Genomic DNA, 18,871 nt, shown 5'->3' with positions numbered 1-18,871 from the left:
TTTTCCGTTACATTATACGTATTGTCCGAGTGCTACAACGCTGTGCACGATCACTGAAATCAAATCGTACTTTTTGCACGAATGAGCGTACACAAACATGCATATGACATGCATGCGTTATGACGAATATGATTTTTTTGAAAAAAAAAAAAAAATGGCTCCATATCGATAGAAGACTGACATTTCGGTCTCCTCTTTTTTGCTTTGTTTAATTTTCAAACTCAAAGATAAGTCTCAACAAAGAACAAAAATAGAACAACGATATTCTAGAAACTATTTTCAAGAAATCCACCTAGCGACTACTTACAGGTATATAGCTTGATTTGTTAAAATAAAAAAGTTTCCAATAACAAACAAACGTATCTAGCTAAATTCGATCCAGAAAACATGCTTAAGGCCATTTATAATAGTCGTATAAAAATCTAAGTCGACTAAAATAGACAAAACCTGTATAAATACCATTACATTGTTGGCCTAATCATGTATGAAAGATGTTTATATTAATAAACCAACAGCCTTCCACGGGAGTTTGGTGCGATTTCGTTCTTGCGTCAGGTATGGTCGGCATGATTTCTGATTCTGACATAGTTGACTCACAGAAACGAATCTGTACACATTGCGTTTTTCTGCCACGTTACTTTTGCCGGACCTAAGATCTTTCACCAGCAATATGCTCTAAGTGGTCTCTAAACGTCACTTAAATCAAACAGTATTCTACACTATGACGGCTAGACTTCTGGCTAAGAAAGCCGCGATTCGTTAATCTAGATTTTGTCAGTGACATACACTACATGACCGGTGTGAGTAATTAAAGAAAATATGCTATTATTATTATCATTACTAGTGTTATTATTATCAGCGCCCTAGGGCAAAGTCTGCTTCTTCTCTTGGCAGCATATGCACATCACTCGAAGTACTATCACATAACACCTTCGACCCATCATTGTTGTTGTGACAGTCGCGTGATCCTTACCTAGAGATGTCCAGTTTCTACCGTATTCAACTATTTACAATGCACCTCATCAGTGGACTCGGCATGAGACGATAACATCTTGTTTGCACTCTTGGCTTTGTTACCCCCAACTACACGTACTACTTGTACCCACTCACAAAAAATACAACTAAAAATGGGCATCGAATCTTATCATTATCTCGTATCTTGTATCTCGGTTTACTAGTGCTCCCTTTCTGACTTCGTGTGGCTTTTCAAAGCCGTCGTTGTCGTCGTCATTCCTGCGGGTGCAGCCTAGGTACAACGCTAAAAAGGGGGTGAGGCCGCAACTACAACGAAACGCCGTTCAGCGTCGATTTGTACAACAACGAGCCTAATGCCCGCGCAATAGCAACTGCCGATTGCAGCCCACTTCACTAAAAAGTAGAGCCCACAATAGAAACAAGCTTTCGGGTGCCCAATCAAAATTGCTGTTGTACAAATGATTTGAGTGGAATCCTGCACTCTAAGCGAGTCTGGAGTGATTAGACTTCTGTTTGCTCTCTTACTGGTTTTAGCGCTCTCTGTATTGAGTTAAGAAAGAGGATTTTCTGTTACTATTTTATCTGGTAAGTCACAAGTCAGTCGAGATCGGCACATCATGCTGCGAAGTATCGCAGATTGTGTCTGCATCTATGAATGAACGGATATATATGCATCATAACCTGAACGCTATGGGAGACAGATCACCGTATCCTAACTTCTTTTACCAGTTGCGATGGTTTAATAAAAGGCTGGAAAATTACAAACCTCTCATGTACCTTTCCACGGTATAGATGGGGAAAGGTTCCGATCAACAGTTGCTTACACGAATTTATAAATTTATAGTAAGCTGAGGAAACAAATGGTCTAAGGTTAACTTTAACATCAAGGAAAGTTTTTTAGAGCGCGGGTTAAACCTTTAGTTCGTTGAGACTGAGAATAGTTTTTTTCAGCGGTTTCCAAAGCGCATATTTTAAAATGGTGATTTTAAAATTGTTCATATTTCAATACAAATAGAAAAAATAGGCAGTGAATGATATGGTGAAAAATAGGCTTACTCGGTCGTTCTGGCTATTGCGGGTTCGTTCTTAATCCTAAAGCGATAATAAAAAAGTCCTAACGATTTATGGGCAAATAAATGTGTCGAAATCGACAGCTGTGGCTGCTGCGAATCCTTTACTAACGCACGGACATTTATGCTACAGCGAGGTCAGGACAGATCATCTCTCATCTCGTAGTCTAAGCCCTTATTTCTTTGACATTCAGACTGGAGTGAATATTCGGCAGCTTTATGAATCATCTACCGAAAAACTATACTACGTTCAAAAAAGCAAACATTTCTGTTACGTTCACTACCTACTAGTCAATACAAAATAAAACAAAGAGGTGGTGTCTACCGAATATTGCGCGGAACTTTTATGTCGCCAAAAACTTGGACAGCATTATCGTTAATAACATGACTATTCACTATAGGCAAGTCGAACCGTGACAAATAAAGTCAACGAACAGCGGGTCGGATACGACATTGTAGCGGCAAACTACGCAGTCTGAGTGTCCGCCAGCACAGCGATCCCCCGGTTGATCCGGTTCTCTTTTGGAGGATATGTCCCAGCTACCCCTGGTAGTGTCTTGCACTATAAATCGACGGCGGCGGGCAGTTGCCGCGTTCGGTCTGACGAATCCTTCGGTCCTCATCGACCGCTCCTCACCGGTCTCTTTCTATTTCGCGTTCATTGTATGCACATACAATGCGCCAGCCCCTCTATGACCCCCCGTTCATTATACTCCGCACGCCTTTATACTTTATGGCTTGAGCTTGTCCGCAAGCCAGCACGGTGCCCGACACTACCTGAAGATCTCCTCTCCACAGAGTCGTCGCCTCCTCTCTCAGGGTGAGTTTTAAAAAGAGCTGGGGCCCCCGTGCCAGGTTAGATAAGTTGATCAGTTGACCTTCGAAGCCAACTCGTTTATGAACGACCTATCGATCCTGCTTCTGGATATCTACTTTTTACCTAGTTGAACTGCGATCATGACGTGCAACACGCCACCTGCTACCTGCGTCTCATTTGACTGTTCCAATAACTCAGTTTACAACAGTACTGATGAGGAACAGGCGGCCCGAATGCCACGGAAAAGATGCAGCGACAATGCACTCGATATACAACTTGGAGCTGTCAGAGCAAAAGTGCAAAAGACCCGTCGTCTACGAGCTAACGACCGTGAACGCAACCGAATGCACAATTTGAATGACGCATTGGATCGCTTACGCTGTGCGTTACCTTCCTCCAGCGACGAAACAAAGCTAACCAAAATTGAAACATTGAGGTTTGCCCACAACTACATCTACGCTCTGGCTGAGACGCTGGCAATGCTGGACGGAAGATCGGAGCGGTTTGACCCTGTGCTGGCTGCCGTTGCTCTGCAAGGCTCTCAAACGCGCACCTGTGACCCGAGTCTTAAACACACTATCCGGAAGCAGATAGCTAAAACCCTCAACCTGAACGACGCACGTCTCCAGTTGCAAGAAGAGAACGAGCTCTCTTGTTCTACATCCAATACTTCGCCTATTGCGTTAATGTCCGGTTCTGGGAATACGGCCAGCGGCAGCCTACCTGCAAGCCCAGTGAGCTTCGAGGATCGGTCTTCACCAGTCTCGTTTTCGTACTCCTCGCAGACGCAACTCCTTCAGGAAACGAACAAAGTCACCGATGTAATTCTCCTAGGAGATCTGGATCTTGTTCCAGCAACGTTCCACTCATAAAGTTTACGCCTGATATCAAGTTCCTACTTGGAACTAGACGTGTAACATCATCTCAGGAGTGTGCAATAGACTTCGGCAGTAACCCAGTGAGCTGATTTCGGCTATGACGGAATAAACTGAAGCATCACACGAGAACGGAGACACCCAGTGAAAAATGTATATAGCGTTTAACTTATAACAATCATAGTCTGTATCCCGAATAAATGCTCAAACATTTCGATGCAACTAACTCGTTTCATTCTGTATTTTCTGTCTTAGATAAGTTTTACTTCAGTTCATTTTTGAGGGTTAGATATTATGTACTGGCTAAAGCCAGCTTATTGTATACTTCATATATTTCTCACACGGACGATAGTGTTTCCTATGAAGCTGACATGCTCTCAAAATGGTGCTAGATAACGTGAAGTGTTCCTGATTCCTGATGAGCTGATTAGAGAAACTTTTCATTATAGAGATTTTTTAAGTTAATCGTTTTACAGCAGTATTACGCCGGCGCTTTCAAAATTGAAAATCCAATTTTGTATTCGTAGTCCCGATCGGCGTGCAGGCAGCGTTTTCCACAGTGATAATAATTGCCGCCACTAAAGGCTAACACTGGAAAAATTTGTTACCATGTAAATATCTGTAATCGTGACCATGAAAGGCAAGCATTAATTAAACTATTTTGTATTAAATTAGCAGACGAAAGGCTAATTGAAATAGACACACTATCATCTACCATATTAGGTCCTATCGATTGCTGGTAAAACAACTCTTATCATTAAAATATTCCTCGAAAGTATAGTGAGTTTGGTGAAAGCCAGCTCACATCCAGCCACCCGACATAATGGGTCTATACAAAGACAAATGGGTCTATATATAACAAATGGGAAAAAAAACTTCACTTGTCTTCGTTGGTAGCAGAATATAAATCGAATCACGTTCTTCCGATATATACCATTAACTAAATGATGAGGCGCACTTTAATTTAAATTAAATATTTAACTTTTATAGTGTATTTCGTTTGCGTCATCTATATTCTGCATATCCTCATGTAGCGATACATATATAGGCACATATTCAAAAAGTGGCTTCGTTCTTTCGAAAGGTTCTGCTCAATTCTAGTTAATAACACAAGACTAAAATGACAAATAATCGAGTTGATCTGGCTTATTTCGAGATTACAATGTTTCTTTAGACGTTGCAGTTGGTTTACATTACCGAGACCTTATTGCACATTTCTGTTACTTATATTACTGCTCTGTTTTGTTTGTTAAAAAAATACACTAGATTTGCAGAGCCGGCTCACATAACATGTTGTAGGTGTTATTTTTGCTAACGTTACTGCTCGCCTGTGGACTATGAAATTGTGAATCAGATCGGAAAGCAACAGGTGGAGAGCTCTGATCTTCGAAGTTGTCGACGCTAACTGGACGCTCCTCATATGGACTCGATGTGGCATTATCTACCAAGCTTCCGGCTAAATCGTGAAGGAACGATGATATATTATCACTACCATCATTATCGTCCTTGAGGTTCGCTAGGCGTGTGTCACGTAAGTTGAGCGTACGGGCGATTTTTCGCCTAATCGCGTGTTTCAGTGTAGGATCACAGGTGCTGCTTTGTGAGCCTTGCAGTGCGACCGCTGCAAGAATCGGATCGAAGTGATCCGATCTACCGTCAAGCATCGCCAGGGTTTCCGCCAGTGCGTAGATGTAGTTGTGGGCGAAGCGAAGGGTTTCGATCTTTGTCAGTTTGGACTCGTGTGTCGAAGCTGGCAAAACCTGACGTAGTCGGTCGAGGGCGTCGTTGAGGTTGTGCATCCTGTTGCGTTCACGGTCATTGGCCCGTATGCGACGCGTGCGTTGAACCTTGGTCTTGCCTTCGCTGGCCATAGCTGCAAACCGAGAAGTATGGCGCTGTTGGAGCTGCGGGACCAGACGTTCGTCTGCGCTATTTAGACCACTCGATGCGTCGGACGCGCAGCGTACAGGGGAGATTCGATCTTCGAGAAGGCTCATCGTAACTGGTACTGAAATTTGCGTATCCAAGATTAAACTACAAAGGCTGCGAGAAGTGTAGCGTACCTTTCGAACTAGTGGTAGCGAAACTTTTAAGGTATCAGCGGCCGAGAAGAGGAGAGGAGGTTAGGTTAGTGGAGAGGATGAAATGAGTTCGAAGAGTCCAAACGCAGACAAGCCGCGTCTAGTTTAAAATAGTATAGTGCAAGTTCTCGATATCGTTTGGGAAAACAGAACGAAAGATAATAGGTAAGGGACAGCGCAAAAAATTATGCAATGCATTCTGGTGTATCTTATATCGTAAAAGCAATCTCTGCGCGATAAGAGCGCTCACGTATACATAAGCTACGTATACATACATCTCTTAAAACAGATAATTAGATATAATAAAAATAATAAGAACTGTACATAAATAGGCAGAATACATGTGTTCTGAAAACAAAAGTCTAGCTAGTTTTAGTCTGTTCCTGTAATTACATATATATATATATATATATATATATATATACTTCCTCAAATCGAAGGTTACGCCATAAGAACAACTATTCATCAAGTGCTTATGTTAATCCATTGCTATAACACTCTATGTCGATATGCTTCATGTTTTAGGTCCGGCTTAGACGTAATATTACTTAATCACTTAACTAAGCTTAAAATCAGACGTAAAAAGACGAGAAATCAGATGGCTAATTCCTAGCACGAAACGAAGTGTATCTATGTCCGAATTCGAACCTAGACGTACCAGAATACGTTACACACTGAGCTATCTCTATATGTATATATATATGTGCCGCATTTTATGTAAGCTTTTTCTCTAAAACCACTTTTTTACTCGTCTTTATTTAAATAAACGAAACCTAACAATATGATCTATCTGGGTCACATAAACATTTATAAAACTCCTAACAAAACTGTCTTAAGAATTATATCTTACCTAGGCATCCTGACCGAGCGGAGGATAATCTGATCTGACATTTGTGACTTTAGCAATAGCATTAACTCTAGTGTACGCCACCTAGGTGCGTGAAATACGGTGAGGCCCCGAGTTCCCAGCGGCAGTAGAACCAGATTTGCTTCCCCCGTGTTGAGAATTAAGCCATCAGTTGTCTTCACCTATGCACGCGTATTCAAGTGTCTAAGTGATGTTAGTGGGCGGATGTGTGCGCTGGTGGGTGTTGATAGGTGGGAAAAATGTATAAAAGGAGAGAGCGAAAATTCTAAACAGTGAGAACTAAGTCAGGAGAACGGGTAGCGTGAAGTTGCTGAAGGAACTAATCCATGGCTCGTGTACCGCCACTCTGAAGCGGGATCCAATCTCCTACCCACTCGGCTCCCGCAGACAGCGCTATCGATGCACTCGTTCGGTAAACGTCGTCTATCTGATACATTTGCCGCCAAACTCGATGCCGCGTGACTGTCTTGTTCGCTGCCTGCTAAATGATTCTTCCCATCGTCCGGCGACGTGAAATCCATACGAACGAAACGCTCCACGATTTATTTATATTGCCTAATCTCTCTTATTTCTAGTGAATTACTTGGGCTTTTTATCGACAAACTTCTGTTTGAGCTACAAGTTAATTCAACGATTAGCTAAACTGGGCAAAATATAGCGGGCCATACGCTACCATCCATCTCGGATGATTGAAACTAAGAAGGTTTAGACATGATGATGAAAATGCGCAAAGCACGTGTCGCTTCCAGGCAGATGCAGACAGAAGGCTAGCAAGAAGTTGAGTTGGATAGCTGGCTTTGGACAATTAGAAGTTGTCGTTTATGATTACGCTGTTGGCCGGATCACAACAAGGATCAGTCAACAGCCTAAAGCAGGTTCGAAGTTGTCATCACCAACACGATCCGACAGCTAACGTTGACGATTATTCCATCCAAATTATGTCGTTTCTTTTGTCATGTTAGGTCGAGTGGTTTAGTATAATGTTTCGATCATAGAATGTCTCCAAGTTTCTATAAAATGCTATATTTTCAAGATGTGTGAACATGTCCTTCCCAGCTAGTGCGTCTTCATCCTACTACAGGTGGTACAACTCCCTCGGGTTGTTATACATTTACGAGTAGTCCTTGAAATTTCGTACTAAAATTTGGTTTATCGGACCAGCTACAACGACCATCACTACTGTACACATCCGCGTGTCAGCTTTGAAGAAATTTACTTCGAATATCTAGCTTAAGACAGTACGTGACGATCTCGAGTCATACAGGTAGCGTGCAGAAATGCAATGTTACCGTGACAATAGCGTAATGGCACACGTGCGCGGGTATAAACAGCTACGATCTGTGGTATTGGGTCGTAGATAGCCTGCTAGGTAAAAAAGCTATGCTTTCTGTGAAACAATGGTCGGCTATCGAACTTTTCACAACGTCAGGCGAAGACGTTCGTTTCGTGTCACAAATAGCATTCTAGCCCAGACGCAGTGTGCTGTATGCATTAGTTTAATACTATATGATACCTGACTTATACTTACACATCTAAATTTAATCAGTCTTATATACATATATATATATATACATTCGCTTTGATGTTATTTAGTGACTGCGGTTATTTACTTAATAATTGGCACACACAAAAACAAATTGAAGGCCTTAGCGTCCATCAGTCGGATGAATTAATTATACGCCACCGTAGATAGCATCAAGGACCATTTGTTCGATTCTCTTTGTTCGAATAAAGGTGAAAGATTTTAATTAAGACACAAATTGAGACACATTGCTAAAATGTGTGAACTACATTGGATTAACAAGCATTAAAAACTAATTGTTAGTAGCTTTCATGAGGTTATAGTGACTAGTGCTATAGTGTGAAGGCCATATTGACAACATGCTCGTAATAAGACATAACCGAGACTGCCCAAATACCCAAAAATCATCTAAAGGAACGCTTTAGTTGATAATAAAAAGAAATAAAAAAATATTACAAAACATGTGGAATACATACGTTTCAAATACAGTACCAAACATCACATTATAGTAAGAATCGACGAAATAAGTAAGAGCACTTGAAGAGAATGAACGTAATGTATTTTCTAGGCTGGTAGTCATTCTAGTGTGCTTCATTTCTTTCCGGCTTTGGCGCCTTTCGGGCTTTAGTACCACGAACGCCGTGCGATACGTGCACCCGGCCTAGTCGATGCGCAGCCTCCATGTGTCCTCGGCATTATAGAGAATAGCTTCTCAATTTATAATTTTCCATTTATCCATCACAGCTTACTTCCAAATAAACCTCTCGCACAAAACTCTAAATTCGAACCAGCGCCTTATGCCAAACGAGCTCAAGAAACCGGCTTTACTACCGCCGTAGTCACCAACCAGCGTGACATTTAAAGAAATTGCCATAACTGCCATTCGTTCAACGAATTAATGCCATCCGCCATATGCAGGTACGACGATCGTGGTGAAAACGGCTCAAACAGTAGAAAACATACGCCGCTGTAGAGGATCATTTTAGGGCCGCTCACCTCATAATCCATAAGGAATTGCTTTGCGTTTTGAGTATCTTTGCTTACATGTATGCGCTAACGACACGCGTCTGCCTTACTTCGCCTTCAGGTTTCAGTGTCATATTGGTCCTCAGCTCAAGATCAGGCGCAGATAAGAGGTCGGTGGCCTTCCGAAATGAGCCTGGGTTACCAGGTTGATGTCCTCTACGGCTGCTGCTTGCGTAATAACCTTTATGTCTCACACAAGCACCTTGAGGCTCATTATTTAACCCACAACCAACCCATCCCAGAAGGTCCACCTGGCTTGTGGCTGCTCACGCTATGGTGGGTGGCGTATGTGCCTGCGATATAGAAACTGCTGACTATAGACGGAATTGGGGGTGTTAGTAAAAAGGTTGCGATATCAAATTTTAGGATGGATGTTGTAGTTGCGTATTCGTGAATGTGGTGCGGCTGGTAGGGAGTGACCGTCTGTCCGAGCAGCAATATGTCAACGATGTATGGGTACTATCCTGCTAGCCCATTAACACCAAGCGGAGCAGCTTTTGAGGTCCTTCTTATAGTTTTCTGTGAATAAGTTTTGCATATCAATGGTCCATTACATCACTGAATGAACACTGCACCAATATATCATAACAAGAGTGCAGAACCTACAGAAACCACTAACACATTTCAAGACCACAAACAGGGAATAAATTGTAGTTACAGCCGTATCTTTTGCACTCACAGAAGCGTCATATCCAATAAGGTAGGCTTAATTACACGGATGGACTTATTTTTGGTAAAAGCCCGTAACGTGCAGGTATGCTCGTGCATTACATACAGTAATACAATACTAAATAAATAATGTTTTTTTTTCTCACATAGTTGAATTAACCCAGCACCGATACGTCGCTAAAGGCTTACTATCCTCAATGCAATGGGGATCATTTCGAAATAATTATTGAACTTAAACAGTATAATAATACCCACGCTAGTCACGCGCTAGTGTGTGAGGAGTTAACCTTATAACTTGAGTTTTTTTTTAAAGAACTCATTGAGACTCGCCTAAATAGATGGTTGCTACTTCGATGTCTTAACCACCCTTCACCACAGCCTTACCAACAATCGATACCATGATTAAGTGACAAACACGTTGTTACTTTATCCATAATACAAAGATGTGGCAATACAAACCTCAAAGGAACCAATACTTGATTTGGATAAGCATAATCAACGTGCTTTTTACACGTGGTAGTTCAATCAATCTCACCGGACCGAGCTGCATGTCTTTAACGCTGCTTGTAAACGCCCGTATACCTTAGGTAGTGTGTGAAACAAATCTAAAAAATAGGTTCCGTCTAGATGATATTTTAGCTTATGAAAACTTCGCCATATATGTGTATTTCAAAAACTTCATCTCACAGCTCGCAAGATCCGCTCAATGTAAAAATTGTCCGCTAAAAAAGAGCACACGGTCTCCATTTATAATTAGATGATAGTCAGCCATTAGATCTCCTCTAGAGTTTACAGTCATGGTTTAATTGTGGATGCAAGAAGACTTTCGCGTTGTGTGTAGTATAGCCTTATTGTAAGCTTTTTTGTGTACCTGAGGAGGATTTTGGTAAATTTAACGTGTTGTAATTTATTTTTGAGACTGCAGAATTTTTTAATTCTATACACAAATTTTTCAAGAAATGGACGCTGATAAATCTGCCTTTCAGCCCTTGTTTCAATACGTCCAAAACCCTGAATATCCTATACAATTATATTTACACAAATCACCTTTAGCATGAATGTAAAGCGCTACCGTTGATTCCAACTCGATTGAATTTTGTCTATATGTAGTAAAGTCTCCACTTCGATTTAACAATTCTAAATCATGAAATATCTGTGTATATCTGAACGCCCAATCCGAACTAGTTCAGTTTGGAAGTATTCAACTCAGCTTATAGCCAAGCCTCAATTGTATTGTCGCCTGCCCCTTGTTTCCCCTGCCCTCTTTACCATTCTCATATTCTGGTTTATTTACGCACCTAGCTTCCGTATTTATAAGAGCTATGAACAAAGGCAACCTCTCGGACCTCCCAGCAGTTACTACGTTGCGGTACGCATCGCATTCAGCAAATAACATGGTAACTTACCGGGCAACAAGAAACATACGAATGTCCAGCACCTAGTTGTCTCCGCCTTCCACCCTCCAACAAGTTCACAGCGACGGTCGCAGTAATTCTGCTAACCGATGACGATAACATCGCCATCGAGGACGCGCGAGGACAACGAGGAGAGTCCGCTGTAACTAGTTGCTTGGTGGAGGTTAAGCATAGATACAACAACATCAACACTTCATTGTCAAGATCCCTCAAAACTTGTTTAGAAACAAGCTCTTTAGCCCTTTTTGATATTTTGTATATGCATCCATGTAGGCTCTCTCATCGGCCGTTCTGTGAGGAACCTCTGCTTCAAGAAGGTTCGGGCGACGCCTTCTTTTTATAACGCCTAACACAGATTGCACCTAACTGAGTCTATTCAGTTCAATTCTGACGTAAGTATAGAATTAGGTTAATGTATGATGTAATAGTTTATAGAAAGACTGTCCTGTTGGTGCTAACGGACTCTCCTGTAATCGGTCCACGCAGAACAAAGGGGCGTCATCGCAGTAGTAGTTCTTTTTCGAGGTGTGAACTCCGGTGCAGGCAGTGAAGCTATCTTTCCGAGAGAAGAATGTCCTTTGCGTAGACGCCGCCTCCTCGACTTCTATTGTGCCAAGCTGGATCGACGGTAGACTCTCGTTGTACAGTTCGATCATACAAAGTCTACATGTACATGGCTAGGGGCCATCTACTACCACTGCTCATTTCTTTTGCCGCCAATATCTATGTGTGTCAGTGTGAATGTGGGGGTTACAAGACGGCCTCAGGGTTGCGGCAGTGCGGAAAGCGCGCACAGTATCCTAATACTATTGGTAGTACGTCGTTTACGCTAGTAGTTCGCGACAGCCTTCTTTTCTATCGTTGTCTACCCACCTCTCACTCACTGACGGGTTAACCTCGTCGCCGAGGGCGTCATCACTCCCGTAATCGCATTATACGCTTTATTTAGCTGAGAAAATAGGCTCGCTTCAAGCAAAACATACCGCCCCCTATCATTGTTGACTGTTTAGACGGACATGGCCAGGCTAGTCCAGCATTGGTTGCATTACAATCTTCGAACAACAACAGCATCTACAACATGGCGCAGACTATAATAGCTGCCTCAACAGTGCTAACCTGCGGCTGCTAAACAAGGAACGACGGCACCGTGTCCCTTCACCTTTTCGCTTGGGTTTTCGATGATGCACCTATACCTTTAGAAGATCGATAAATACATGTATACATAGTTGTATTACAACAACTGCGACAACATGAAGAACACGGGCGTGAAAGGATGCTATTGAGAAACTAGAACACGTAGAATACAGTGTAAACATGCGCTTAGCAGATTCTATATGAATACTGTCATCGAGGGATCGCTGTATGTGTCGACGATTATGCTCACGCCTTACAAAGCCATGGACGAAAACTATAACACCGGTGCTTTTCAACACTAACTGTATTGGTCCTTCAATTCTCAGCCAACCGTGGCATCTTAGGTGGAGGCATGAGTCCTGCGGTACAATGCATCAGGCGCATGTCATCAGGATCATTGACCAAAGCTTGTAGACTCGACGAGTCAGACCGAGCTCATTTTAAAGACGCATCGCTAAGAAGACAATCTTAAAATGACACCAAATGGAGAAAAGACGACGACAAAATAAAGCGATGAAGAGGAGTGAGACTGACGTGTGCAAAGACACAAGGGCAGGAATCGGCAGGAGACCCCATATAAAGAACTTACAATAATAATCTCACGTTGTATCTTTGAACAATGAACAAGTATTGTACGTAAAATACTTCAGCAGAAACTTCTGTCTGCAAACTATACGGCGTCGTTCAAAACAAGTCGTCTTTCCAGTTTCACAGCTCTATCATTCTTGATCATAACGAAACCTTATGACAACTCAATCATAACGGCTAGTAGTTTTGGCCTTTTTTTTTATACTAGTTGTCCCTATCCAAATTGTTATAAATCCTTGACGTCATAACCATCGCTACATATTACCGCATACAAATCGCTGATTCCACTACAAAAATTTTTAATATGACGCATATTCAACGTGTCACGCACAAAACGCACCAAAAATGGTAACAGAAACCATCACTAGACGTGTGAGAACGATCCACAGTAACGGGTATCTGAAATTTAAATTTTAAAGTTCTCACAGGATTTGCAACTCACGATTGTGAAATACACCTTGTAACTAGAATTGTAAATTGAACTGTGTATGCATATTAGGGTAGTACAACAAATGATTAATTTTAACAGAAAAAAGATATCACGATCGTGGCTTTGACGTTTTTCGATTATTGCTAAATATAGAAAAGATTTACTCGAGTAAATTAGTCGGTCGGCACTTCGAATGGATGTTAAAAACGGCGAAGATCCAACGTAATATAAATTGCCGGCACCCATTGAATTTGTTAGATTGTTTAATTCTAAAAAAAACCGTTTTATTTTTCATTTGGTTGTTTCATCCATAATTGTCGCAGTCAAATCTTACCTTGAAGGTTTAGAGAAAACATATGGCAATTTTATTTATTCACGTAAGTTGTTCGTTAAAACATCTTTCTATGTAACCGTCATTTAAAACTCCACAATAATAAATTTTAAACAAGCAATTAATTCTATAATTATACTGTAGATTTACGGTTCAATTTAATCCGATTCAGAGCATGCATTATGCGGCGTAGGAAACGCCATTGTGCATAGTGAAGTTAACAGTAATTCATCCTTTTCACACCGCCACTGCTCACATTAGTGACAGAATATATTTTTGCTATGATCAAAAAAGTTTCAATGGGATAAGTATGAAACCAAATACGCTACGTTCTGTCTATTGACCAACTATAACATATTAGTACATCCAGCCCAGACACTAGTTCCATCAGCAACAATAGACGGATCGAAGCCTTGTGTTTAACAGAAAGACTCTTAATGGACCCATCTTATTGTGGATGAACGGATCGATCATTGTTGGTTGTTATTATTAGCCACGTTTTATTTGCTTGTGGTTTATCGAGAGGGCTTTTATGTTGATCCACCTCCACTCACATCTCGGTCCCGGTAGGCGAGATGAGGTCGTGTGAAGCACGCTCCTGGTGGTCTTCATTGGGGCTATACACGGTGTTTGAATACCCCATAGAAGGTGTGAATATCAAAACCGCTTGTGCATGCTTTGATCTTTACGTATAGTCATGGGCGTGTGTGTGTGTGAGTGACTATAGGCTTGCACCCAACATGTCCAGAGTGATGCCAGAGCGAAAATGCAAATGCCCGCCACGAATCGATTCGTGCCGCTCGTTAGCGAAGTTGAGTCCGTTTTGAGCCTTCAGGTTAACACAGCGTTTTGAGGCCTGCGCACAGTGAATTGGGAGTGAATATCAGTACGAAATGTATAGTGTTTAACACATTACGTGAAAACCAATTCTAAATAATATTAATACAGACAATAGAAATGAATATGACGACTAAGACAAAATGTTACATAAACGATAACAAACAACCGTTCCATGTACAGAGTCGTGCGAGCATATACTATATTCAAAATATTGCGAAACAGCTGAATCATGGGGTTACGTGTGAGCATTGACCTTCAGCGGCAAAAAGCTTTCTAAGGTGACACCTTTTTATTCAGTTTTCTCACTGGTAAAAATGTCTTTGCGTGGTTAAACTAATTGAGATTTTTGTTGGTAGATACGCTGAAACTAATAGATGCTTATCTATCTTGCAATAGGCGGATATACGATTTACTATACTTTTATTTCGACTTCCATGGAATAACAAAGGGCCAATGAATGCGAAAGATAAAAAATAGTTTACTTTAGTTGAATAAATCAGGCATGGTAATGGTTTAATTAACTTTTCTCATCTGATTTCTAGTATCGATCTGCGTAAGGAGACATTTTGTTTCGGAATGTTTAATCGGGAAAAAAAGAATCTGTTCCAATGCACGAGCACGAGACCTCACACTCATTTAGCCTTTCCGAAACTCGCAGAGCAACTTCGTGACGGCTGAGATAGACGCTAACGCCGTCGAGGCCTGAAATGATCTCTGCATCACTCGATACAATTTCGGAAACATTTAACGATCGAATCTCCCGTGGTGAGGCCATGTGTCCGGTGCCCCTTGAAGTGCGACGATGTTAGCCTTCGGTGTGACTCCTCGCATCATCGATTTACAACTGCCGTACGGCGCTGTTAGGCAAAAACATATCAAACGGGTACAGACACTCGCAAGTGTTCTAGTGTTAACCATCATCAGCATTGTCGTCGTCGTTGGTAGAAAGATGTACAATTCATGGTAATGTAAAGCAATGTGGATAGCGACTCACCCCATCTGTTAAGGGTTAAAAATGATAGCAAGCGCTCCCTTGGCACACTACGAACACAGAATTAAGGGCCGGCTTTAATGTAACATGTATATTTTGTACAGGTTGAATTCAGAAGTGCAACGGAAAGCGGATGAGGGCTCTCGGAATAATCAAATTCTGAGTGGAGCTGATATCCTAGAGAGTAGGACCGAGAGAGCTCGTATCGCGTCGACAATTGAGAAATTCGAAAAGTTGTAAACTTCTAATGATCGTCTGTATTGGATTGGCCGTCATGGGAAAGTCGTTGCTGAACTGGGATCGAGTTTGTCCGTGAATGCCATGGTCGTTAGGATAGACTTTAACAGGCTTAGACTTTCTAAGATAGTCTCTAGCTGCATTACTAAGTCATGCAAATTTGAAAACATCCATTGATTTCAATCAACCGCTTCAAGAACGCTCTCAATGTTACTTATTATACATCAAACCTTCAAATGGTGAAACAAATGCTTTTTAGAGAGCTTTTAGAGAATCTTAAACCCAACATAGTCATTTTTCTTTCCTGTTCATGTAAAACTGTACAACGTTAATAAAAAGCAGCCGTATAATTTGGTGTTGTCATTTTTGATAACCTTGGCGGCAAGATGTTCGCATTCGAGTTTGTTCATTATCTTCAGAGACGCGTTTTTCTTTGATATATCCCTGTGTACTTCAACGGCATTGTACTATTCGCGCTTGCCGTTGTCCTCCAGACAGGCATTTCGCCAGCGAAGCGCGGGGTGCCGTCGGGTGCGTATGGCCGCCGGGTTCCGTAGAACGAAGAGTAACCGACGATTCAGCGAACTTCAAATGGAGAGACGCCACCGTGACCGAAGAGTGCGTTAGACATTCTATCTAACCATTGAGTAACAATAACACTGCAAGGTACGGAGCCTTTCAAGGCGGACGAAGAACGCTCTCGAAGAAGGCACCCTCTCCATAAGGGAATTCTGCATAGATCTGTAGAGAGCAGCGTTGTAGCGTCAGGCGACTGCTCAATGGAGTTGCTCAGCTGGAAGACATTAGGCTTTCTCGCTCGCACTCTATGAAGGACTAGCATTTTGCCGAGGTAGCAACAGAACCAATATTATGCATTGTGTCCTATTGTGATAATCGGTGGCTGTCGCGCTAGAAGCTACTGTCTCTTCGGTGTTACAGATGCTTCAGGCTCGCTCTCAACGCACTCGGGAGCCAACGATGTTGCGCAGGCGTCACGAACATGCGGGTCTCGATGCCGCTTAGTCCGGGCTGTGAGCACTTAAGCACCATACCGTCCATTTAACCACATGTAAATGAATATATTATAAATTAATGGCTTAGTTTAAAATAAAAATGTTTATAGGTCTCTATAGAGATTGCGCCTAGGCCGATAAAAAGGAAACCCGTTTATATAAAGCTTTCCAAATAGAATTATCGCAAGGATTTCAATAATTTCCAAACACCATAACTTTATTATACAAACATATTGCGATTAGACGATAACTATTTAGTGGAGTACTTTGAAATTTGAAACTAACGGAGCCGTTCTTTGATTCCAACTGGTAGGTCTAATCTTTACATGGTGTTAATTATTTGCTAGTTTTGTAGTCGCGTACAAAGCTAATGTGCGCTGAATGTGAACTTAATAAGATCATATCCATGACAAAGTCAGTAACCTAAAGCGGTGAGTGATGTTAAGCCTATATTAGTAAACAACCTATACGCTTTTGAGCTTACCTAAACACTACTAATACGATAAGGTAAGCGGTACGTTAAAGATAGTGTCGGTGAGTCTTTGCCAAGTGGCTAACGTCAACAGGACAGTTGACCTCATAAAGCTACAACTAACGAGTACAATGCCATTACAAATGAAGGTTCGTGCTCGAAAGGAGCCTGACAAGCACCGAAGGCACTATAGATTGTTAGAAAAGCGACGTTTGGCAGTTTGTACCTATTGTAACAACCAACTGACGCCTGTTAGCACCTTTCCAACATCTTCGTTTGGCGGTTATTACTCGGGTGTAGCACATTATTTCCGCGCCATCGACACCGCTACAGAATACTTTTTTTATGAGCGAGGTACATGGAGGACGGATGGACACCGTTTAGCGAAATATCAATAACTTCTCTCGGGCGCATAGGTACAAGGCACCTCTATCCTATTCAACCGCAGTTGCAATATGAAAGTGCTCACTTCTGGTGACTTCTAGCGATAACGAATCACCCATAACCTTCACTTCACGTCGAGGTCTTTCTGTAGAATAGGGAACGAAATTTCTAGAGATATTAGATTTTGATTTTAACATGATTGACGTTCTATAAAATTGACATGATTCCTAATCTAGTTAAAAATAAGTGTTGTCAAAATTTATCTACCTGAATTTTAAAATGCGATATTACTATGACTTTGTTAGAAAAACACTGAAGAGGTAGAGAACAGAAATATGCAAGAATGTGATTTAACTTATAAAATGAGCAGCATCAACAAAAGTGTTTAAAAAAATATATAAAAACTGTAATAATCTTAACACATTTGATATGAGAATGAAAAGTTAACGTTATAATTAGTTTAGAGTTCGTATTAAACCAGCGACCTATCTACCCAAGAGTCGAACACAACTCATTTGCTTTGCGATGGAAGTACTACGGATTTGATCGATCTTCTTCGTGGCTGCACACAACATATCTACACGTAGTTTCATCTGTTTCGAAATCAATAGGTATTTTCAATTCGAGTATTTTTTAGCTATTACGCACAGGCAGGCTTGTGTGGGATTTGTACTTTAGAAAAGAACGCAAGCCAGTGAGTACATGCATGTATGTATCGTTATATAAGGTCTGATTTATTTATTAGAAACTTTAAGGCGACATTCATCCGAGTCCCATTGGAATGGTTTGAGTATACTAGTATCTGGGTTCCTTGTCCGCATTGTTTGTCTGTAGGTTTCTTGGTTAGCAGCAGAATTTGTTGCTGTCGTTTTATTCGTTTACAGTGCTCACCCTTTAACGTTCAGATTTAGATCCCTATTCTCAATTTGTAGGGTATATTGACGCACATATTTATATATAAGTTAGACCCGTTGTTTTTCTTCTTTAGCAGTTTTTTCCGCGTGATTATAGCTGAATCTAAGCAAATATTTACCGTTTATATACATTGCACGCACTACCAGTACAGCTTGCAGGTATTCTTGAAAAATACAAGATTTTCTCGTTTATTGTCTTTATAAATGTCACTTAACAAA

General features: G+C 41.3%; 3 protein-coding genes across 5 annotated transcripts in view; 1 reads left to right on the top strand and 2 right to left on the bottom strand.

Annotated features, from left to right (window-relative positions):
- The first annotated feature begins 2,825 nt into the window (after positions 1–2,825).
- On the top strand, positions 2,826–3,963 carry LOC111265393 (uncharacterized). Its single transcript, XM_022842016.2, has one exon. It carries the CDS (start codon positions 3,003–3,005, stop codon positions 3,732–3,734), a length of 732 nt encoding a protein of 243 aa, XP_022697751.1. The 5' UTR covers positions 2,826–3,002; the 3' UTR covers positions 3,735–3,963.
- Positions 3,964–4,695: 732 nt separating this feature from the next.
- On the bottom strand, positions 4,696–7,743 carry LOC111265397 (uncharacterized). The gene is made up of 2 exons (XM_022842032.2): positions 6,669–7,743; positions 4,696–5,745 (listed from the first exon to the last, which is right to left on the bottom strand). The coding sequence occupies exon 2, from the start codon at positions 5,732–5,734 to the stop codon at positions 5,000–5,002; it is 735 nt and encodes a 244-aa protein (XP_022697767.1). The 5' UTR covers positions 5,735–5,745; positions 6,669–7,743; the 3' UTR covers positions 4,696–4,999.
- A 7,301-nt stretch (positions 7,744–15,044) lies between these two features.
- Positions 15,045–18,871, bottom strand: part of LOC111265395 (TBC domain-containing protein kinase-like protein) — a 13,271-nt gene continuing 9,444 nt past the window's right edge. Inside the window, exons 8-9 of one of the 3 annotated variants that reach the window (XR_015313066.1) lie at positions 17,581–17,883; positions 15,045–16,907 (exon numbers count right to left, since the gene is read on the bottom strand). The gene's annotated coding sequence lies outside the window, so the exon portion shown is untranslated. Of the gene's footprint in view, positions 16,908–17,072; positions 17,884–18,871 lie in introns of those variants that run through there. The other 2 variants (XR_015313065.1, XR_015313064.1) reach the window with 2 other exon arrangements.

Source organism: Varroa jacobsoni, unplaced genomic scaffold (genome assembly GCF_002532875.2).
Source record: "Varroa jacobsoni isolate VJ856 unplaced genomic scaffold, vjacob_1.0 scaffold_968, whole genome shotgun sequence".
Lineage (NCBI taxonomy): Eukaryota > Metazoa > Arthropoda > Arachnida > Mesostigmata > Varroidae > Varroa > Varroa jacobsoni.
This window is presented reverse-complemented; position numbering and strand designations above follow the sequence as displayed.

Coding starts and splice junctions, on each gene's coding strand:
- LOC111265393 (XM_022842016.2), top strand. CDS start 3,003: ATGACGTGCAACACGCCACCTGCTACCTGCGTCTCATTTGACTGTTCC.
- LOC111265397 (XM_022842032.2), bottom strand. CDS start 5,734: ATGAGCCTTCTCGAAGATCGAATCTCCCCTGTACGCTGCGCGTCCGAC.